At 39.6% G+C, this 24,958-nt stretch overlaps 1 protein-coding gene across 3 annotated transcripts; it reads right to left on the reverse strand.

The window, feature by feature from the left end:
• Window positions 1-901: 901 nt before the first annotated feature.
• ncoa5 (nuclear receptor coactivator 5) lies at window positions 902-24,889 on the reverse strand. 3 transcript variants are annotated; one of them, XM_018097682.2, is made up of 10 exons: window positions 24,810-24,889; window positions 24,123-24,542; window positions 19,259-19,334; window positions 11,239-11,305; window positions 9,514-9,921; window positions 3,850-3,965; window positions 3,398-3,524; window positions 3,063-3,262; window positions 1,946-2,263; window positions 908-1,860 (listed from the first exon to the last, which is right to left on the reverse strand). In XM_018097682.2, exons 4-10 carry the CDS (start codon window positions 11,274-11,276, stop codon window positions 1,190-1,192), a joined length of 1,878 nt encoding a protein of 625 aa, XP_017953171.1. In that variant the 5' UTR covers window positions 11,277-11,305; window positions 19,259-19,334; window positions 24,123-24,542; window positions 24,810-24,889; the 3' UTR covers window positions 908-1,189.
• Window positions 24,890-24,958: the final 69 nt, after the last annotated feature.

Below are 24,958 nucleotides of genomic sequence, written 5' to 3' on the forward strand. Positions count from 1 at the left end.
AACTCACTTATTGTACAGTGGAATATGTTGGCACTTTATAAATAAATGTTAATAATAATAATAATATACGGTTGCAAGTCTATCCTTAAGATCGGGTAACTGACTGCAGCATAGAGCAAGTGCTGTGAATCTGTATGGGGTGCTATTTGTAGCTTAGTCTTGTTGTTAGAACTTGAGCAGTCTACTGCTTTCTGGTTGAGCTGTCGTTGCTCCTAACACAGTAACAGGTTAAAAACCATACAGAACATACAAACTCTTTACAGATAGCGAAGGTTGGAATCAAACTTTGGACCCTAGAGCTGCAATGTCAAGTGGCAATCAATAATCATCTAGGATGATCGCAGAGTTTTCTTGATATGCCCCATTCCCGACTCCAGCAGTCTCAATTTAATGGCGCAAGCCTGTTCTGCCCCCTACATGATGTCAGAGGTGGGGCAGGGCAGATCTATAGATAGATTGCTAGGTTGGGGGAGGGCAAGTCAGGGTCAGTTGCAGGTTGACTTGTGGACCTGCACATCCCATCACTACTGTGGAAATACTGGGCATGTGCAAAAAGTGGCAGGAAGGATGTGAACCTCGTGCATCAGTGGTTCAAGGGTTGTAAGAGAAGAGAGTACTGTGCAAAATTCACAGTTAAGTATTAGGTTATGCAACTAATGGGTTTGACAGGTACATCTTTGATGGAAAATAAGTGGCACAGATTGCTTTTGCCAAGGTTTATTATTCAAATACAAGACAGTTGCAAGGGCCAGAAAGGTACAACTACCTTAAAATATGAGGCTATTAGAGGCCACCTCTGGGTTTCTAGACATGAAACTAACGGGTACCTTCTAATATCCTTAGAGTACAAAGAGTGCAGAGTGTGTAATGCAGATAAGAAAAAAATACAAATTACAAATACTCATCTTTTAGATGTTTACTTAAAAATTGTGAACACAACTGAACGTAAGAAGTCAATATACAATAGTCAAAAAATCACAAACATTTGTTTCCACCCCAACGTAAGAGAAAGACAAAACATTTATGAGACCCATACCTTGGGCTCAAAATTATGGGTGAAGCTTATTTATGCAATTACAACCGCTTTAGAAACAATCATATGCAAAAAACGAATGCATTCCTCATATTAATGAACATCAAAATTCAAGCAACTTGTGGTCAATACAACATTTTACATAACATTTGACCACTAAAAGTGGCGAGGATAATTGCCCAAAGACTGTTGTAGGGGCCCACCACGGCCAGCCTGCCCTGCTGTCTGACTCACAAGATGAGAAAGGGATGGACCACTCTGGATTAATGTGTCCAAAGCCTTCTGAACACTGGGGTTGTCAAAGTTTATGCCTGAGGAACCTCCAGGCCTTTGGTTAGGAACATTTACAGGTCCTTGAGGGCGATTCTGATGCTGTCCATAAACACCCTGAGCTTGTGGAGGTGGACCAGATCTGGGTGCTGGGCCTCTTATAGGCCCTGAAGGACCTCCAGGCCCCATAGATGCTGGAAGCTGATTTGTAGCAGGTTGAGGTCTTTGTGCAGATGAAACCATAGCAGAAGTGTTTATCTGACCAGGACGCTGTTGGGTATTTGGCATATTTCCAAAGCTCTGATTGGAGACAGACCCAGATGCAGGTGTAGAACTGGCTGGGCTGTTACTGGATGCACCAACGGCAGATCCGCTGTTAAAGAGACTGAGGATTTTTGCTTGAAGTTCTTGCTGCGAGGTATTCACAGACTGCCCAGCTGGAGAAGCAGAAGATATGGTCTGTGTCATCTGCAGAGCTGGATTATTTGCTAGGCCACTGGTTTGGTTATCCAAAGATGATACTGGAGCAGCTCCCATCGATGGTCTTGAAAGTTGTGCTGTAAAAATAAGAGAGTGTGAGATGAGCAAGCAGGACCAACAATTTTCACCCAAAGATAAAATGTTCTCCCCATTGTTTCTTACATGGCAAGGAATCAGATGGTGCCCCAAGTAATCGTTCCTTTTTGTCACGTAGATAGTGGATAACTTTATCTATCTCTTCTACAGTTACATATCTATTATCCGCAAGCAGTCCAAGAACAGCCTGTATGCCTGGAGGTGCTGGCCCCCTTACTACCTCCTCTGCAAGCAGAGCACGCTCCCTCAGAATGGCATCTGCAGACATTTTTGCCGCCTGACGGGCAATGTCCTCACGCTCCTTTTCTCGAGTTTCTGATTTGAACCGTTCATAGTTTCTGGCAATAAGCACCATGGCATCAGCAAGAGGCATGTTTCGATGTTCTGCAACACAAATATACTCTTTACCAAACATACCACACTTTTTAGTGTACTGAAAATAAGTTTCTATGTTGTTTTTTTTTTTTTTTTCAGAGGAGAGCTCTTAGTTTGCTTTAATAACCTGCAAACCAACCATACAAGGTTTAACTGCCATTTACAGCACTTAAGTGACAGGCCAGTTATGAGGCAAGTCTAGTTTTCTATACAATTATAAAAGGAAATTTATACCTATGTTTATGTAGTGCCAGTTTCATTTTTCCCCAATGATGATATAAATAGCACTCCATATACGAAAAACAGCCAGTTAGAAAGAAGCCACCAGATGGGTGTTTTTGGCCATTAAAAGAAATATCCTTTTAATAATAGTTTTTATCCATTCTGATGTTAAATACCCTTTAGCCATATTATTTAGCTATTAAGATTCAAAGGAAAGATTAAATCAGACAGAAATATCAAGTTATAGAATATCTCCTAAAAATACAGTTACAAAGAAAGGTGTTGAACTAAAGGCCTGTATACCATATTTATGCCGCTAAATTTTTAAGGCCCATACTCCTTCATGTGACACAAAGACTAATATTGCATGATACACAAATTAAAACTTTAATACAACATAGTATGGTTCAGTCAACAGTTGTCTAATATAACTGGAAAATCGTTTCACTACATAAAATGTGGTAGACAGCACTTATATAGGAGAAGCAAGAAGTTATAGCTTAACTAGATGCACAGTATTCATTTAATATAACCCACTTAAGCACTAGTACAGCCAATCTAAGCTTTAATCCGTTACAATTCTTACCTTGGGGAGTGCCAAACAAGATGTTCACAGTGCAGGAGCGATGGACCTGATGCTGCTGGGTTATTACAATGGCAAAAGGAGAGCCTCCTCTAGTGACATCTTCCAAAGCTTGTGTCAGGGACACCTCAGTATTCAAAAATATCAAGTCCACCATCATGCCTAAGTCACGCACCTTTCGGCCGACAGACTCTGCATACTCCCTAATTAAAGATCAAATCAATAGCCTGATGAATTGTGTATTCATTAAGATGCCCAAAATCTATGGAAATCAAAATAATATAGAAGTGGTTTAAAAAAAAAAAAAAAAAAAAAATTCCCAGAAAGCATCAGCTTACTTCGACTGCTTGTTAACAACGACAACAGAGCAATCCACAGGGCGTTCTGCATCAACTCTTCTCTGGATTTCATCAAAATATTGCCGGTACAACTCCTCGCGTCGCCTTTCCTCACGTTTTAAGCGATCTAAAAGAAATGTAATCAAAACAGAAATTGAGAGGTTCAAGGTAAAAAATTCCAAGAAGAATATTTATTGCTCACAATTCATATTCAATACAATTCCTAAGCACATGTCATTTTCCAATGTTTTTTTCCGACAGAAAGTGTTTGGAAAAAGAAAGCAAATCTTAAAGAGAGCCAGACAGCTTTTTATGTATTCAGATTCCGATAGTGCTACAGGGCTGCATGAAACTTATGTGCATAGGTCGAAAAGGTATATATAAAACAGACGAAATAAATTGTATAGAACAATAGTATGTTAAGCCTTGTAAGAATAAGCTTAAGAACAAACCAGGTTCAGGTTCCCTTAACGGTCTATCCAATGTATCCCGGTAACGGTCCAAAAGGATGTCATCTTTCTTACGATAAAGATCATCAGGACGGTATCTATCAAAATGCTCATCACGTCTGAAAGATAAACAACCAGACTTTAATTTGTGCAACATTTGCGGATTCTAAACTAATGAAAAAACAGCCAATTAGGGCAAAATTCAAAAGCATTTGCTTTTTGAATTTTGCATAAATTGGCTGATTTAGGTCTACTAACTCTCTAACTACATTTACGTGGCCTGTATTCACTCGTCATTGAACAAGCTCTCTCACTAATACACAAGTCCAAAAGGCTGTCTGTGGGCCAAATACAATGCCCCAAATCATTATGGACCAAAGCCAGACCAAGGGTTCCACTGCTATATATTACAATACAGTAATTGTTTAAATGAGTTATATTCACTGCAGGAGGAACACCACACACACACACACACACACACATTTGACCGTTATTTTGTACAAACCCATGTAAGGCATTATCTTTCACATGCCTGTATTTATTATACAATTTATAGAAAATATATACATTTTTGTTTATTATATATTTATATAACTGAAGAGATTTTTAATGTTACATTTATGTTAGGTCCAGAGAAGCTGATTGAGAAATTCCTGAATTGAAGGGAAAACAGTGGGGATAACAAGACAATATTTTCTAAAAGGTGTAATGCAACAGACTCTATTTCAATAAACTAGACAATAGGTTAAAGTAAAGTCACCCAGGCTTGTGTAAATGAACATTTAACAAAAAAAAACAAAAAAACTGAGAAATATATAATGTAGTTAATGATGTCATGTTTGTACCTTATTCAGTTAATACATTTGAAGCTCCGAGAGGTATCAGAGCCTTACCTTCTGAACTTTAAAAATTACACAAATTTGTGTTTGCTTAAAAGCACTGGCATAACAAGAAAAAGCATTTGGCATTTGTGCAACCATAATACATACTTTAAAACAATGGTTCCAAAACTCAAACTCCTGGAAGCCCAAACTGGAGGAATATCAGGGTGAATAAATGTCACAGCAATAAAATAAAGTCACTTATCCTTTGCAGTCATGCAAAAGTATACTTCATCCATCTCCATCCATTTACTTTGCAGCAGAGGGGGAAAAAAATTCTTCTCGATCGGACCAGTGCCTGTATCAACTTGTACTAAGAGCTGTCTCCCACAACACTATTTCCTCACTTGCTAAAAAGCTGTCCCTTCTTAAATCCATCTAATGCAGTGCTGTCCAACTTCTACGGTGCCGAGGGCCAGAATTTCTCTAGCATACATGGTGGAGGGCCGCTAATGGAAGCCAGTTTTGACCACTCCCCTTTTTGAAACCACACCCACTTCAAACCACAAATATTTTATCACAATGGTGGTAGCACAGCAAAATCCCAAATGCTTGGTCCTTACTGTGGGGATATCGACCATCATTCATATGTGAAAGAATTATGTCATATTAAGATATACCCTTAAATTCCATATACCTCCTCCTCCCCAGTACATAATTACACACCTTAGGGACGATTTAATGGCTATTTCCAACTGCTAACAAACTCCCACAACAAACCCCTGCCAGGTTCACCTCCCACAAGCAGCATAGGGCAAGCAGAGTATGGCACACACAGGCAGGACTCCGCCTGTCCTATGCTGTCTGTGTGTGCCATACTCTGCCTTCCCTATGCTGCCTGTGTGTGCCATACTCTGCCTTCCCTATGCTGCCTGTGTGTGCCATACTCTGCCTTCCCTATGCTGCCTGTGTGTGCCATACTCTGCCTGCCCTACCCTGCCTGTGTGCCCTACCCTGCCTGTGTGTGCCATACTCTGCCTGCCCTACCCTGCCTGTGTGTGCCATACCCTCCCTGACCTATGCTGCCTGTGTGTGCCATACTCTACCTGCCCTATGCTGGCTGTATGTGCCATACTCTGCCTACAGTACCTATGTCTGAGGTGTGAAGAAGTGAACAATGGGAGTGATTACAGTCTGAGCCTGAGGTGTGAACACTGCAGGGGGTGAACAATGCAGGGATTAAAAGGTGTGAAAAACACAGGGGATTACATTTTTAAACAATACAGAGGGATTACAGCCTGAATCTGAGGTGAGAACCATGCAGGGGGCCAGTTAATCTCAGTACTGATACCATTTAATGCTTACTCAAAGGTAAGCCATCAAAGCAGCCAGACAGGTGGGGGGCCACACAGAGGGGGGTCGCGGGCCGCCAGTTGGACAGCACTGATCTAATGTATCAGCCAGTACAACTGATTCAGGGAGAGAATTCCACAACTTATTTAGGCGGAACCTCCTTTCTTCTAATTAGAATGGGTGCCCTTGTGTCAGTTGGACCTACTGGTAAATAAAGCATTAGAGAGATTATATGAGCTGCTTATATATTTATACATAGTTATCATATCCCCCCTTAAAGGAGAATGCAAGTCAAAATTTAAAAAGCATACTGCCCAATAGTCCTACTCCTGCAAATCTATGCCCTTTGTTTGCCCTTGTAGCTCCTGACTGGCATTGCTTGATGTATTATCCCACAGTAAGTCCACAGAAGGGGAAGGGAAATGGAAAAGTTTTGGAAATAACCTAAAGTTGCTAAGTTGGAAATGTACCTATGTGAAGTGGTTCCTAATACTGCCTGAAATTAAGAGGTGGGAATACAGAGTCGTGAGCTAAAAGCAAACCAATTGGATGCCATATAAACCCAAGGGGGTCTGTAAGTAGATTGGCAATCGGTTAGAGATATCACAACTGGGCACAAAAGGGTGATATAAGTAAAAGTTATCACTGGTGTTAAAAAGCACATGAGAGTGCACATTATGAAGTAATAACAGTATTGCATTATATATTTTTTTCTTTTTCTTTTCCTCAAAAGACCTCATTGCAAAGTCTAAAGCAGAAGAGGGCACTTTGGAGTATTTTATTGAACTGTATTTGACCTGGGACACAAGGTATCTGAAGTGAGGAGCATACACTGAATATTGCACTTATTTCTATTTGTAAAAATTGCTTGCTGTAGGCAAGTTTATTATCTACATGGACTTCAAGGTCCTTCTCCATTATGGATTTGCAGGTATAAGTGGCTTGCATATTTTTACATCCCAGGTGCATGACCTTACATTTATCCACATTACATCTCATCTGCCACTTAGCCGCCCAGATTGCTAGTTTGTCAAGATCCTGCTGCAAGGATGCCACATCCCGGATAGAATTAATTTGGCTGCAGAGTTTTGTGTCATGCAAATGGTCACACATTACTTACAACACCGCCCCCCCACCCCCACTTCATTATTGAACAAGTTAAAGAAAAGTGGACTCAGTACAGAACCCTGAGGGATACCACTAAAAACCTTACTTCAAGTATAGAATGTACCATTAACAACCACCCTCTGTACCCGATCCTGTAGCCAGTTTCCTATCCACTTGCAAATGTCTTCACTAAGACCATCAGACCTTAGTTAAGAAAGCAGTCGTTTGTGGGGAACGGTATCAAATGCTTTGGCAAAATCTAAATAGATTATATCAACTGCATCCCCACTGTCCAGCTTCTTACTAACCTCATCCATTAAAAGCAATTAAATTTGTCTGACATGACCTGTCCTTCATAAAGTCATGCTGATTACTGCTCATAATGGCATAATTTTGAATGTGATCCCTTTCTAAAAAAAAAAAAAAAATCAATAACTTGGCCACTACAATGGCAAACTTTCTGGCCTGTAATTGCTAGGCTGAGTTCATAATCCCTTTTTAAATACAGACTGACATCAGCTTTTCTCCATGGTACCATACCAGATGAGTCGGAGAATATCAGAAACAGAGGCCATGCTAAAACTTAAAGGAATACTGCCATGGGAAAACATTATTTTTTTTAAATGCATCAGATAATAGAGCTTCTCTAGCAGAATCCTGCAAAAATAAATAACATTTATTTATATTTCAATTTGAAATTTCACTGGGGCTAGCCATTTCCCAGAGTGCCAAAACCATGTGACCTGTGCTTTGACAAACTTCAGTCACACTTCATTGCTGAGCTGCAAGTTGGAGTGATATCACCCCCCTTCCAGCAGCCAATCAGCAGAACAATGGGAAGGGAGAAAGATAGCAGCTCCGCGTAGACACATGCACTAATTAGTCGCTGAAACTTTTTAAAAAGTCAGTTGTGACGTAGGGTAGAGTATTGCTGCAACTAATTGCCACTTCTGCACAGACCCTGTGCGGGGGGGAGGTCAGGGACACCTATAACCACTAAAGTCGCTTTTTCATTTCCTTATATGATGTCATGCATAGTAATGGCAGCAGACTTAACTTCTATTGGCTGTGCCTCCTGTCAGTGACATTACATCCTGTGCCTGTGACAGAGTGCTGCAAATCTAACATAACAGTATTAACATGCCGAGTCTGTTTTTCTCAATCAATACATGACAGGCACTCACAGATCCCACGAGCAGGCAATAATAGATAAAAACAAAAAAGCTTTTTTTTTAGATCAGTGATCCCCAACCAGTGGCTTGTGAGCAACAAGCTGCGCTCAGTGCCCCCAAACCAGGTAGCTCTTTTTGAATTCCTGACTTGGTGGCAATTTTTGGTTGAATAAAAACAAGATTTACTACCAAATAAAGCCTTCTGTAAGCATAAAAGCTACCTAATAGCCAATCTTAGCCCTTATTTGGTACCCCCCCTGTTGTAGACATATCAGTTCAGAAGATAATCGTGGCTTTTTCTAACCAAAAAATAATTATAGCACAACCAAATCATTGACCAAAGCAAAGGTGTACTGAGCAGACTGGGGGTTCCATACACAGCCTGTTTATGATAGTGAGAGCACAAACTCTGAACTGAGTGATAGTCACTTTGCATATGCAAATCAGTATGTCTGGGAAGGAACAGAGTGTTTGTGCAGAGGTTCCCCTGTACATATCATGTGGTTCTGCCTATACACCTACTTGCACAGTTTGGCCTCTCCCCATGTGTAATGCACAGAAATCCCAATGCACCTGGCTTCATAAACACTTTGAGAGAAGTTATTTTATATATCTATATCCCAGTACTAAAGCTAATAATGTTCTGTACCTTAGTCATGGGGGACATGGTAAGATACATATGCAAATGTTTGTATTACATACAGAAAAACCTTTGCAACCTTTATTCCCAGATGGGCTTTTTTTGTATTAGCCAAGTGACATTGTCTGCCTATGTTTCCAACCTTTGTAACTTATATTTGTTACACAGCTCAGTATCTGGAATCATTACAAGAAGTCACACAATAAGGATTTAGCCAAAGTCTAGCCCCAAGCCCAAAGTGCCAGAGCAGGACTTGAGTTTTCTAGGGAGCCGCCAGTCAGGACTCTGATTGGTTGGCTTATATGCATGTTTAATAGTGACCAGGCAGAGACTAGAGCAAGCAGGCAGGGAAAGAAGAATTTTGTGAGTCAATCCCTAAGCAGACTGGGCATGTGCAGTAGTTGGGCAAGGCAAAAGATGGAGAGCCACTGTGGGCATCCTCAGGGGCATGGGTCTTTATTTTAGAGCTTTGGTGACTTTGGGCTGGTACAAGGGCTCAAAACACATAGCTAAACAGTTCTAGCTATATTCTTTTAGGCTTAAGTGTCCCTTTCAGCACAACTTTGCAACGCACCTGTACAGTGGATCTCGAGTGTCTCTCAGATCACGGTATCTGTCATACAATGGATCTCTGATGTCTCTCGCATCACGGGGATCCCGAACAGACCTAGAATCCCTTAGCTCTCTAGTATCCCGTGGATCACGCAGATCTCTAGGTTCTCTGTATTCTCGTGCATCTCTAGGTTCTCGGAAATCTCTTGAATCTCTAGTATCTCTCAAGTCCCTAGGGTCACGGGTATCTCTGGAGTTTTGAGCATCTCTAGCTTCTCTTTGGTCCCTTCCATCCCTTGTGTCACGCCCATCACGAAGTGAACGAGAATCTCTGCCATCTCTAGCTTCCCTGTTCTCTCTTCTGGGGCTGGTACGGAGAGGAGAACGGTCACGTCTGGCATCACGGGTGTCCCCATAACTGTACAAATCTCTGAAGCATCAAGAAGAGTTCAGTTAAAAAAGAAAAAGATTAACACATCAGCAAAGCTACTTGACACGCCCTACAAATCCCCAAAGTTATAGTGTGAGCAAGTGCAAGCATTTATTCTCAGTTTTGTAAGTCAACATATCTCAAGTGATTTTGCCACAACAGCACATATATAAAGCCAAAATAAAAAATACCTATACCACAGTATTAGAAAAGTTTTGTTTAGAAACTGCCATCACTACAGCAGCTATATTCGCAACTTGGAACTTCCATGGAAAATTTTTATACTCCGATTCCCGAATATATTTTAAAGATGTCGTTTTTTGGGTTTTTTTTTTTAAATATTTTTCTAAAGATTTTCATTGTTTTTATGCACATGCGACGCAACAAGATTAGATGATTTTTTTAAAGAAAACTTTTCAGAATTTAATCACTGAACTCTACTTTGACATTTTATTGCTGTATGAGCTTATTTCTTAAAATTCGTCCAACAGAATGGACATTTTTGGAAAAGTGATAAGGGCCCACGTTTTAAATCTTCAGACGATTTAGAGTCATGATTGCAACACTGATCCGTTTTTGCCGTTATTGCTTTGTTACCCCTACACATTCAACGTTTGTTCTTCAGTACTGTGTTAAACGGACGAATGGAATCTTTATTTTTTATGCAGGATTAGCCATAATGTGAAAAGCAGATGTAGTGACTGGTATGCAAAAAATAAAATTTTAAATTGCCCAAATTTCCAGAATTTTCTATTACTGCTAACCACTATCAGTTATGTAAACAATAAACCTTATCTAGATTTTTAGATGTATTCCGTAGCGCAAGCGTAGTTCAAAAATACACAGTCTAGCACTTTTACAAACATTTGAAAAAAGCTGCACCTGCAACTAGTTTAAAATAGGGATTTAAAGTCTTAAACCACCAAGTCTCTTTTTACACATGATTTATGCAGTAAGGGCTATTGTCACTATTTTCTTTAATATAACCAATGGCATTCTTTTAAGTTGTGAACATTCTTAGAGCAAAATTAGAAAACTGCTGCTGGTGCCTCCCTGCCAACAACAGAGGAAACACATCTGCAAATGTGGGACTGTTCAGACACGCAAAGTTCAACGCAGTTGTTTAACTTGTCCTGGTCCTGAGTCACAGCATCAACCCAAGCCCGAAACGCGGTATTAACTGATCCAAGTCAGAAGTTTAGCATTTTGGGCGAAATCCTTTTGTGTATTGGTTTGGAAATGCAAATGAGCGCTTCAGAAGCCTTTGTTCCAGGAAGCCCTAACTTCAGGGCTATTTGTGGGTAGCTATTACTTTACCTTCGTGATGGACTGGACCTTGTAGGAGCCTTAGACATATTTCTTCTTTCAGCAGCCTTGTTAATATCTGAAAAGCACAATTAACCCAACTGTTCAATTACAAGAAATTAAAGACAACTCACAAACATTTCATTTAAGTAATTAAAAAATTAAGACAGCTACAAGCAAGAGTAATACACAGTCAAATGTTTATTAACTTGTAAGGGCTACCTTGATTCGAAACGTATGCTTACAGCTAGAAGACATTGGTTTCCAACAGAATGGTGGTATTTCAAAGTCACAGATTGGATTTGGTAAAAAGAAAAAAAAAAAAAGCACAAATTATCTAAAATCGGCAGTCAACTCAAGATATAAGGGGGGTTTGGAAGTACAATGTAAATCTTTGCCATTTAGTGCTTGACTTATCAGAAATCTTCTGAAATTAAAACTTCCCAGATATTTCTCATCTTCTTTACAAGTGAGATCATATAGACAAAAGCAAATGCACAATAAGTACTCATAAAAATGGCATTACACTACATTGTGTATTGCATTTCACCTAAAATCTAGCACAATTAGATTATAGATTGTAAGCTCTACAGGGCAGGGACCTCCTTCATCTTGTGTTTCTGACTCTTATTGCAACTGCACCTTGTATTTATTGTTGTACTTTGTATTTATCCATTATCTTTAACCCCGTCTGTATTAATGAATTCTACTGTACAGCGCTGCGTACATAAGTAGTGCTTTATAAATAAAGATATACATACAGTGGTGTGAAAAACTATTTGCCCCCTTCCTGATTTCTTATTCTTTTGCATGTTTGTCACACAAAATGTTTCTGATCATCAAACACATTTAACTATTAGTCAAAGATAACACAAGTAAACACAAAATGCAGTTTTGAAATGAGGGTTTTTATTATTTAGGGAGAAAAAAAATCCAAACCTACATGGCTCTGTGTGAAAAAGTAATTGCCCCCTGAATGTAATAACTGGTTGGGCCACCCTTAGCAGCAATAACTGCAATCAAGTGTTTGCGATAACTTGCAACGAGTCTTTTACAGCGCTCTGGAGGAATTTTGGCCCACTCATCTTAGCAGAATTGTTGTAATTCAGCTTTATTTGAGGGTTTTCTAGCATGAACCGCCTTTTTAAGGTAATGCCACAACATCTCAATAGGATTCAGGTCAGGACTTTGACTAGGCCACTCCAAAGTCTTTATTTTGTTTTTCTTCAGCCATTCAGAGGTGGATTTGCTGGTGTGTTTTGGGTCATTGTCCTGCTGCAGCACCCAAGATCGCTTCAGCTTGAGTTGACGAACAGATGGCCGGACATTCTCCTTCAGGATTTTTTGGTAGACAGTAGAATTCATGGTTCCATCTATCACAGCAAGCCTTCCAGGTCCTGAAGCAGCAAAACAACCCCAGACCATCACACTACCACCACCATATTTTACTGTTTTTCTGAAATGCTGTGTTACTTTTACGCCAGATGTAACGGGACGCGCACCTTCCAAAAAGTTCAACTTCTGTCTCGTCGGTCCACAAAGTATTTTCCCAAAAGTCTTGGCAATCATTGAGATGTTTTTTAGCAAAATTGAGACGAGCCTTAATGTTCTTTTTGCTTAAAAGTGCTTTGCGCCTTGGAAATCTGCCACGCAGGCCGTTTTTGCCCAGTCTCTTTCTTATGGTGGAGTCGTGAACACTGACCTTAATTGAGGCAAGTGAGGCCTGCAGTTCTTTAGATGTTGTCCTGGGGTCTTTTGTGGCCTCTCGGATGAGTTGTCTCTGCGCTCTTGGGGTAATTTTGGTCGGCCGGCCACTCCTGGGAAGGTTCACCACTGTTCCATGTTTTTGCCATTTGTGGATAATGGCTCTCACTGTGGTTCGCTGGAGTCCCAAAGCTTTAGAAATGGCTTTATAACCTTTACCAGACTGATAGATCTCAATTACTTTTGTTCTCATTTGTTCCTGAATTTCTTTGGATCTTGGCATGATGTCTAGCTTTTGAGGTGCTTTTGGTCTACTTCTGTGTCAGGTAGCTCCTATTTAAGTGATTTCTTGATTGAAACAGGTGTGGCAGTAATCAGGCCTGGGGGTGACTACAGATATTGAACTCAGGTGTGATAAACCACAGTTAAGTTATTTTTTAACAAGGGGGGGCAATCACTTTTTTACACAAGGCCATGTAGATTTGGAGTTTTTTTTCTCCCTTAATAACGTAAACCTTCATTTAAAAACTGCATTTTGTGTTCAATTATGTTATCTTTGACTAATAGTTAACGGTTTTTGATGAGCAGAAACATTTAAGTGTGACAAACATGCAAAAGAATAAGAAATCAGGAAGGGGGCAAATAGTTTTTCACACCACTGTACATACATACATACAATTCTAAAGTGAAGATGTGAAGATCGTTGTACAGTGTGTGTCTTAATTTTTAGGAGCTTAAAGGAAAATGTATGAAAGGTTTTTCCCCTCAAACCATAAAAGACAGTTTAACCCTTCTACTGCCAGCCGATTTTTTGTAAACGGAACGTGTATTGCCAAGCAATTTTGTAACATTTTGCGCTCATTACATTTATTAAGCTTTTTCAACAGGAAAACCTTTATGTAATCAGGGTTATTATATATTGTATTTTTCCGGTACGAAGTGGAAATTAAGAATAATTAAAAAATAAAGCATGTATGTCAATGTGTAGCCAAAATTTTGGGGTAAATATGCAAAAAAAAAAAAAAAAAAAAAGATATTTTTAGTATTGTTTACAATAAAAATTAAGTTCACTGCCAAAAATGTTTTTGTTTGAAAAAGCCCTGATTCTGCTGAACATAATACCAAACATGTGTAGGTCACCCACTTTTTCTGTCCAGGAGACCCCTACAAAAGTAAAATAGAATTTTGTAAAATTTTTACAGCAAAACTGAACAGATAAGCATTTATCTACGTTAAGTGGTGTAAATAACATCTAAATGTGAAGCACCCCCATAAGTTGTATATTTTTAGAAACTAAATACCTCTAGGTTTGGTATACTTTTGGTGTAAATTTACTTGTGGAGGAATCTCAAGAATTTCAGCTCAGCAGAAAAGGGGCAGGACTGGGTCTGGTCTAAACTTATATACCCCCAACAGTAACACGTGTCTGCTGGTTGGGGACATGGAGCTAATCATCAGGTCAGTTGGAGGGAAAGATGCTCTGCTCGTTGCTAAGGAGGTATGCTTGGGGGGGGGGGGGGGGATTGCTTATTGCTGTCCAAACAGCAGACATGTACCTATTACGTATCTGCTGTTTAGAGAAACAGGAGCACTGATCTGATCTGATCGGTGGGAAAGGAGGGGGCCTCTGCTAGTTGCCTAGGAGGTATGGTGGGTGCAGTACAGGGGGGAGGCGGGGGGGCTGCGTACTTCTGCCCAAACAGCAGATACATACCCATTACGTATCTGCTGTTTGGAGACACAGGGCAGATCCAATCATGGGGGATGCGGGGGGCTGCTTCCTGCAATCAAGTCTGTGGAGGATAAGAAGGGGGCCTCTGCTCGTTGCCTAGGGGATGAAGGTATGTGGTGGTGCAGGGAGGAGGAGAAGTGATCAAAGGCGGCTTTCTTCTTTCCAAACAGTAGATACGTACTTATAACGTATCGCCTGTTTGGAAGCATGGGGGCACAAATCCGGGTGGTGAGAGGGTTAATGAGCAGCCTGTCCTTGTTGCCGAGCTGCTTCCAGAGCGGGCTGATGCTGGGTGGGAGCGGCTAAAGCCGCAGATGCAGTGTGAGCCTGCTAAATGTCAAACAACGTGTCTCACACGTGCTTTGCAGTTAGAGGCTATTTTAGCACGTATGAGACACGTTGTTGGCAGTAAAAGAGTTAATGAAGATAATAGAACAAATAATTCTTACACGTTTACTGGATTCAGTGCTTGCGTCCATATGGCAGTCAATAAAACAATCTGGATTAGCAAGATACAAAAAAAAACACTAACTTTTTAAGTCTGGGTCTGTCCAGTTGCAACTGGATAATACTCCCATCAATTGAATTGGAAGACACACTGCAAACCAAACATCAGTGCTCAACCGAAGAAATATTCTAGTGGCAAAAATGTTTCAAAATCTAGCTGAACCCCAAGGAGTTTCTTTTCATTTAGATATACTGTGTTCAAATAGATAAAGAACATTCTAACAAATGATGAAGCTTTATTACGTGTAAATAATTCCTTTAAAGGAAAAGTAACACTAAAAATTTAACTAAAAAAATCTATTCTACCCTCGCCCAATAATTGCCCTATCCTGAAAACCATTTGTTATTTTGAATGCTTTCGTAGAAAATACCTGTAAAAAACTTTGCTTCCTGTAATTTGAACAAAGGATACGGCGATGCCGGGGAAAGTATCAGGAGATGCGTGAACTATGCGGCGATCGATTGATTGATTGAGCCTAGCCTGACTTCTGTAGAGGCTTGTTCAATCGATCGCCGCATAGTTGATGCATCTCCCGATACTTTCCCCAGCATGCCGTATCGCCTTTGTTCAAATTACAGGAAGCCGAGTTTAACAGGTATTTTCTTCTAAAGCATTCAAAATAACAAATGGTTTTCAAGATAGGGCAATTATTGGGGGAGGGTAGAATAGATTTTTTAGTTAAAATTTTTTAGTGTTACTTTTCCTTTAAGGACCCAAGTCCAGTTACTAGCTTCTATAAATTCAGGCTGCAGACTTCTTCTGTAGGGTGAGGGAACAACTACTGTTTTGTTATTGGTCTGTTCTTCTGACAGGCTGACTAGAAAAAGCTGTTCTACATTATATCAACAAGAAAGGGGGTGGAGGGATGTGGTAGCAATAACATCCTTTCAAATTTCAAGACAACCGTTGTAAGTTAGCTTAATTCAACTGAATGAGCTCATGCAAGGAAAAAAAAAAAAATTTGGCGCGCGTATGGCAGAACGACATGGCAACAGATATCGCAAAGGCTGTGGATATCAGTAGTCTTGTTGATCGGGCGAGTTAAAAAATTTTGATTGGGCGCCTGTGCAAAATCTAAGTTTGGGGCTGAATCGGCAGGTGAATGTAGAATCCCTATTCTTTCTACCTTCAGATCCAACGATTCAGCCCTAAACATCAATGGGGGAAACAAACGAAGATAGTTATTGCTACGTGTATGTCCACTTTGATTGTATCCCTTCAAGTATAATCTTTATACCTGTGGCAGGATCTTCCTAAAAGATTTATTTTGTACAATATTCCAATGAGGCTAACCTTGCCATATTAAGTGATACTGATGAGATTGACTGCCATACTGAGCGATGTTATTCAAGCAGTCAGTTATTTTCACAGTGGCAAAAGACCAAAATAGATAATTGGTGAACTGCCAGACATACCACACACAAGGCTTCAGGGTACGTCTCAGAATAAAACCACAACAGTCAGTCGCAGAAAGCAACCTGTAATCATAAGGTGCTGTATCCTCCTTTGGCACTGGAGACTTAACCAGAGCAGGAAGCTTACGTTACATTGCTCTAACATTCAGTGTATGTGGAGATTTCAGGTCCAGCAACACTTAGGGATTTTTTTCTGTCCCTTTTTGAACTTTTTAGTTCCATGTAGTTTCTCTATTAAAAAAAAAAATACCCGAGTTTAGTCAAAAACATGGTTGAAGCTTATGTCACTGCTTTGGAACTTTTGAGTTTGGAAATTGAAGTTGCGCACTAAAATGCCTAAGGGCCACGTAGCACAATCCAGTAGAACGTGGACCGTTTCTTACCTAAATAATTGCTTTTATACAAGCGACCATTTTCACCAGCCACAGCGGCTTCTTCTTTTAGCTCATATTGTGCAAACCCATAGCCAAGAAACATGGTGAGGGCTGGAAAAGTAACATCAGTTATGGCCAGAAACTGAACTATTCTGGCATTTAGATTTCTATACTTGGGAAAAAAAACAAACAAAAAAAAAAAAAAAACACCGAACGTGAGCCGTTTCCAGAGTTTGAATTCAGGGGTGTTTAATTTATGAGAAGGGTACTCTAAAGGACCAACCCAAAAGCAATGTGCATCCCTATGTCTTTAAAGTTAAGTAAATACACCAAAAGTGGTCAATTTTTAAATGCACAACGACGGATTTAGAAAAGAACCTAATATTGTGAAACTGTAAAAATTTACCCATAACCTATTAATGTATAAAATGGTACTGACCACTAATCTTTCAATATTTGGAAAATATATCTTCCATGTCTCTGCAGTTCATACGGTTTGAGGGTAAATTGCCAACAAAAATCTAAATCGTCGGGATCATCACTGTCAGTTCTCTGGCGTCTCTCAGGGCTATTGCTCTTGCTTCTTCTGCGAACCATACCTTTCAAGCCCAAACAGAACTTTGCAAAAGAGAAAAATGGCCATGCATATGATATTGCACCCAGCAGAACATGGAATATCTTCTGAACTAAAATATGTGAAAGTGTTTTTTTTTTTTGTTTAAGATATTCATATTGTCCACAGAAATAGCACCCAAAAAGTTTTTATTTATGTGTTCATATATACATTTAAGCAACTGTTACAATGATCAAATAGGGCTTCAACACAGATACTTAGACCCAGGTCACACCTGTAACTGCTACCCAATAACTCAGGTCACATTATGATAAATTACCCAACATCATTTAAACTAATGTTTACAATGAACTCATTAAATACAGTTTCTATTAAGTAGTAATGCCAGAACAGTATGTTAAATCCAGGTTATCTGAAAACGATCATTTTAAACCCGTGGGGGTAAATTTTGCAGAGAAAAATAAAATGCACACTATGAAAAACCAGATTGTACCAATAATTTGTAAACATTTGTTTTATTTATTTATAAATGTAAAGATTTTTCTTTAGTACCACTTTTTAGGCAGAATAAACGTTGGTGAACACTTTTTAAAAGTACTATAATTTGCTTACTTGTCCAGTTCAAAGAAAAGTTAAAATGTTTTCATTATAAGCAGTCACATCGCACCTTATAATGAATAATGATCTAACTACATACCACATGGAAAGTGTATAAAGACAACTATATTCCAGTGAAATAACTCACTGCAATCAATGAGTGAATGGTTACATGTGGACAAGGAAACTTTTTCTAATACTTTTTTTGGAAGTTCATGAGTGACGGCAGGTGCTTCCGTTGAGGCACAACCCTAGAGGTCTGTGTGACTAATCCTGGGACCTGAATGCCCCAACACTAAACACATGACAACCCCATGTCTGCAAGTTGGCCTTTTCCCTGTAGCCCGAGTGCGCTCGCGGCTTCCTGCTGCAGACTCTGCAGACACACTTTAGTGCACTCCTCCAGCTTGCCAGCCTCCCTCCAGGTAATACACACAACACACACTTGTGCAAAACACTTTGAACCTTCTTTCAATTTTACACACACACAGACAGACACGTACCCATACAACTTTAGCAAGCTTACACACACACACACACAAAAAAAGGCAAGGAAAAATACTTTTGTAACATCACGTTTTATCCTAGCCTTTAGAAAACATTTTTCACAGCATTGACTAGGAGAGTAGGTATTTTGACCACATATTACTTATTTTATTGTTTTGTATCATTTCGATTTTTAGTCCTGCATTACTGTTTGTTACTTGTTTTTGGCATAGCTTAATAATATGGATTAAGACATTTCGCCGTTTTGGATTTGTCAGAACGTGTACTTTCTGAAAATATATTGTTTACAGGTGCACTTTTAGGGAATCTTATGACACAATACATGCATACTCACAGTTCTTATATTTCAGCTGCCATTGTATTGTCAGCCAGGGAAAATAATTTTCACTATTTTAACTAATGGGCTTATACCGGCCACATACTTTGGTAAATCTATGCATATTGGTCATCAAACTGTTCTTAAGACCCACTGTGTTCATATTTACAATGTTTTATGGTGGCATCTAATGACATGAAAAATGCTGCAAAATTCAAGCTTTGAGGCAATCGAGACATTTTATCATGGTGGTTAACTTGAGGAAATTTTTGTAGTTTGGCAGCTTGAAGTTGAAAGACATTTACCTGTTTTGGTTCATTCAAAAAAATATATGGCTCTTGGATTGAACACACTTTTTTGTGACTGATGATTTTGCAGGAGCTGAAATGACAGCCGTGATAATTCAAATGCACTATTTTCACTGGGGCCCCCTACATGTTCAGTAGACCATTGGCATTCACAATTCCACTTTAACACTCATTGTTAATTTCGTGATAATAATTACTGGCACTTTGATCATGTTTATTAATACATGCAGTTCAGATGAATTTATAATTTAGCATCACCCTAATGTTAAGATATAGAGCCCCACTGTAAAAAGTATAAAGACTTATTTCCAAGCAAACTGAGGAACAGGTCCTATTTACTGTAATACGCAAGGAGTAAATAAAATTTTTCAAATGTAGTTATGCTTTATTTTTAGTACATCATTCTGCAAGGCTGATATCAGTTTGACACATCTTGTCATCCTAAGATGGTCTATCGAAACCAACCCTAAACATTCTCAGACGGTGGAACAGTTTTGCCCAAAATCGGCCAATTGGCTCGATTGTGTCTGGGGCATTCATGGCAAGCAAGTAACCAAAATTAAACACTGCATCTTTCTCAGCAACAAGAGATGATTGTAACAATATGTTAGAGTAAAACTATTTTTATGAAACTTAAAAAATACTGATGTCCTATTTCTAATTGCCACAAAATTGAATATAGGTAATATTGCATATATCCAGGTCCTATATTGTTAGCCACACTATCCTATGTCTGCAAAGAATGGAAAAGAAAAACGAAAAAAAAAAAAAAAAAAACGGGGAAAAAAAAAACTTATTAGAATGTTAATTTGCTGCATGTTAGTATGTGACTACCCATCTTTGCACCATGTTTACCTCTTTGCCCATCACTGGGGCACTGACTTATTTCTGACTGAATGTAGTGTAAATGGGTTCAACCATTATGACCCTACATCCCCCAATATTGTATTATTCTTACTGACTGAAAAGTAGAGGTTGCCAGTTGCAGTCAATTTATTTGTTGTAGTGTTACATACAGTAGTACATTGAATCATCTTTGCTGAAAGAAACGTTTTCCAAAAGTTGCAACTAAAAAGCATCATGGGTTTAAATCAGAGTTGCAGGCAAAACTATTCATTTTTAATGTAAGAACCAAATTTGTAAATAAGGCAGTTTTGGACAGAAAAACCTATAAGAATGATTTTTAGCATATAGAATGCCGACAATAGGGCTGGAGCTAAGTTGGCCATACATGGGCTTATATAAGCCACCGACACAGAATTGCTTTTTACGCCCATGTATGGGGCCTACCCAACAGCTCATCAGACCAATATCTAGCTAGGTTAGATAATCTTGTCAAAAGATAACCATATCATCGTATTGATGTAATCGTTTTGGCATAAGCCTTTCTTATGATTGCTGGCCCAGGACCAAAATGACCAGATCAGGCTGATTTGGGACACTATGAAGGAAGTCAACTCAGGCTTGTTTGGGAAGGCCAAGCTTATACTTATTTATATAGCTCTGACCTGTTACCATGTACATCTACAGGTCAACGTGTGGGCAGGTTAGAAAATCTTGTGAAATGAGGATTGTGCCAGCAATTCTTTTGGGATACACTTTTATTATTATTGCTGGCCTGGAACCAGCCTGACAAAGGCACAATGCAGAGTGCTTTTATACAGGTTGGAATTCAGGTGACTTAATATCCCCATATTTTAGAACAGAGGGTACATAATTTTCAGTGAGTCACGTGACACAAATGCCATTACTAAGCACAGATTATAACCAATAACATCACTAAGCCCCATTTCATATCATTAACACACTGTTCATGGGGCTTGTGTATTATATTCACATTTTCAGATAATGAATAATGGACAGTTGAATAATGGACTTGTTTATTTGTGCTCTGGGAATCAAGTGGATCAGGATGATTTGGCCCAGAGCACAGGCAAAGATGTGCTCATTTGGGAAGGCCAAGCTTTATACTTATATACATAGTTACCATTTATGCACACAGGTCACTTTCATAAGCAGGCAATAATACTGTATATACATTTTTGGGGGTATGGGGAGGAAATTCATGCAGTTATTGAATATAAAAACTGTATGCTGAGCTTTTCAAAATACTAGGTCTAACCACTGAGCCACACAAAGGAAGTCCAGGGCACCTAACTTAAGGTGGCCATACACTGGCCAGGGCACCTAAATTAAGGTGGCCAGCACACCTATGGGTGGGCAATATATGGCAAATTACCGTATATACTCGAGTATAAGCCGATATGAATATAAGCCGAGGCACTTAATTTTACATAAGAAAACTGGAAAAATTTACTGACTCTAGTATAAGCCTGGGGTGGGAAATGCAGCAGCTACTGCTAAGTTCCAATAATCAAAATAAATACCAATAAAATTACATTAAATGAATGGGGTATATGTTTTTAAATATTTATTTAAACAGTAATCTAGCTCTAGTGGAGAAGAGGGTCAACAAAAACAATATGGTATCAATGATGATACCTTATGAGTACTACCCCCTTAGCTCAATCAGCAACCAAGCTAAAACACTAAGGGGCTGATTTACTAAGACACGAATTCGAATTGGAAAAATTCCGATTGGAAAACGAACATTTCGCGACTTTCGTATTTTTTGCGATTTTTCCGGCGCCTTTACGACTTTTCGGAAATTGTCGCGACCTTTTCGTTACCAATACGATTTGCACGAAAAAACACGACTTTTTGTAGCCATTACAATTCGCTCGTATCTTGTCGCGACTTTTTCGTATTGAGTGCTCGTAAGCGGCGGGCGAAACTTTCAGACTTAGTATGATTTTGGAAGCCTCCCATAGGACTCAATGGCACCCTGCAGCTCCAACCTGGCCCAAGAAAAGTCACCATACTGAAGCTTGAATGAATTCGAACGCTACGAAAAAATTGCAACATTTTGCACAACTTTCGGAATGGCTTCGAAAAAGGCGCGACTTTTCGCGCAAGTTTTAACGCTACGAAAAAAATCGCCAGATTTTGCGCAACATTCGTAATGACAACAAAAAAGTTGCGATAATTTTCCGAAAAATCGCCAAATACCGATCATTACAAAAAAAACGCAATCGGACGCATTCGGCCCGTTCGTGGGTTAGTAAATGTGCCCCAAAGAGTTAAAAACTTCAAAAACTATATATAGTTTATATAGAATATAAAGTGCAATGTCTAGTGCTGAAAGGGGCAGGTGAGGATGGTAGATTAAGATGAATTTGGGTACGGGCCATGGCGCTGGAGGGTCTGGTTGCGGGTGGCCTAATTTGCACACAAAGGACAGTGGGTGCTAGTCTGAAGGCACCCATGGCACCTGACTCTAGTGTAAGCAGAGGGTGACTTTCTCAGCACATTTTGGGTGCTGAAAAACTAGGCTTATACTCGAGTATATACAGTATATTGTTTGGCCTTAGAGCCAAATGATGGAATAAGAACAGCAGGCATTGATACTGTGTTCAGGAACCGCGTCAACAAGCTGAAAAAGCAGTATACCCCCTGCTCTACATGTTTTCATTGAATAAGACTTGTACTTAATACTACTGTTTCAGCTACAACAAAATCTGTTATTTCTGGAGCTAAACTGGGACTTTGAAGCTACTCCATGTTTGGTCCTTGCATGTTAGGAATTTAGATACACAGATAAACAAGTACTACAGGTGGTAAGCTCTTGCAAACAGGGCCTCCCCCTAGTGCCTCCGATTATCATCCAATGCAATTGGAAACCGTTTGCGAATTGTTTATATGTGTTAACTGTTCTGTCTTTTGTACCCCTCAATTCTGTAAAGCGCTGCATAAATTGATGGCGCTATATAAAAAATAATTATATGGAAATCTGATATTATGCAAGAACCATGAACAGCCTGTTAATATTTCCTACACATAAGTACTAAACATGGAATAGTGTGTCAAGGTCCCAGTTTAAAGAGATACTGACACCAGAAAGTAAATCTTTTTTTTTTACTATCTATCATAACATTGTCTTTGCAAGAACTTTATAATTTTGCCATAAAAATATTTTCCTGATGCTTTTACATTACCTGTCTGATCCCCCTGTGTTCCTCTATGAGGGGGCAGCCATATTTGTCCGTTAGCATTAGAAGCTATAACTGACAGGTTGGTAAGGGACAGTCAGGTTGGCAAGTCAGGAACTTCAAGTAACAATTACTCTCAGCGAAAAACCGTCAACACGACTTATAGGTAGCTTTTTATGTATATTCATATTTTGAAAAGTAGTTTTTTTCATGTCAGTATCACTTTAAGAACTAAGAAGGCTACATGTCTGATACCACCCCACCCTATGGTGAAATACTTTTGTTTCTGAACTGAGCCAGCCTGTTGGATGAACGACATTTTCTTCAAGAAAAACACAGCAGCTAATTTGACTTATTACTACAGATATGCCATAACCTGGATGAATTAGAATCTTTACACGTGCTTTAGTTTATCAACAAAGTCCTAAATTATTTTTCCAAGGTAAATTGATCCTAAAACCCCAAAACATGCCATTTTACGCTTTCCCCAGTCGCTAACAAATACGAATATTAAAGTTTTTTTTATTTTTTTAGGATTTTTACTGGCGCGAACTACAACTCCCAGAATACCCTGACAAACACCCCATGTGGACTCTTGGAGACCGCGTTTACGTCAGTTTAAATTGCTATTAACCCAAAACATAAGTTCGAGTCGTGGCGCTCCCTTGTTCATAGATTTCGGACCAGGACAGCGTTCATTTACACGGATTCGCAGTCGTGTTGATTGTATTCCCACCTGTCCTCGCGCGAGATCATTTCCAAAAACCCGGAGCCCTTAAACATAACTATCTCCTTAAGCCGCCGCTTCTTACCTCAGATTTAATGCGTCTCCCCCAACGCTACTCCTTTTCCGGTACCGATAGACTGTCCTTCTTTTCTTACAAATTTCCCGCTCTGTCGCTACTCGCCTCAGCCCTCACAAAGAAAAGGCCACAACCAGCACGAATATCTACTGCGTCACTGTACAGCAATAGGCCGCGCCCGCCTCCACTACCATTGCTGTGTGGCTACCGTAGAACACGTGTTATTGCCGCAGCCAGAACCGCCCCCATGAGTGCGCCATCTTGTTTGCGGGACGCTTTTACGCTCGCTTAATGGATGCCTGTGACGTCACATTATGGGCGGTCTTTCGCAGATTTCCCTTGAGAAATAAAAGGAGGGTGAACTTTCTGGAAGGAGGTCCGAGAAACACCAAGTCAAGTGTGAAAGGACTAGAAGGAGGAGCTGGGGAACTGAAAGGAAAAAACATTCAGGCGTACAGCACCAGTACTTTAGACATGTATTAAATGTAATGTAACCCCTTTTTGGCTAAAAAGCACTTAAATGCCAGGATATGAATAGAGCATGGGGCACATTGGGACTTCCTTTCACAGGAAGGGTATATCTTGTGCAGATAATAGCTAGTAATGGAGCTGAGGTTGTGGTGTAACTACAACTCACGAAGGGCTGGTGTGGTGTAGAGGAATCAATGCCTAAAGGCATTCTTTTTAAGTACTTACTGCATATCTAAATTCCCAGATTTCTGCTTGCTTCTCTGAGATATGGTGCTGGCAGCCTACAGCAGTGTGAAGCCTACAGTGACATCACTGAAATCTCTCTGTTCTTCCTGCAGCACCTCTTCTGAGCTACACATGCCCACTAGCCAATC

This window comes from Xenopus tropicalis, chromosome 10 (assembly GCF_000004195.4).
Source record: "Xenopus tropicalis strain Nigerian chromosome 10, UCB_Xtro_10.0, whole genome shotgun sequence".
Taxonomy (NCBI): Eukaryota; Metazoa; Chordata; class Amphibia; order Anura; family Pipidae; genus Xenopus; species Xenopus tropicalis.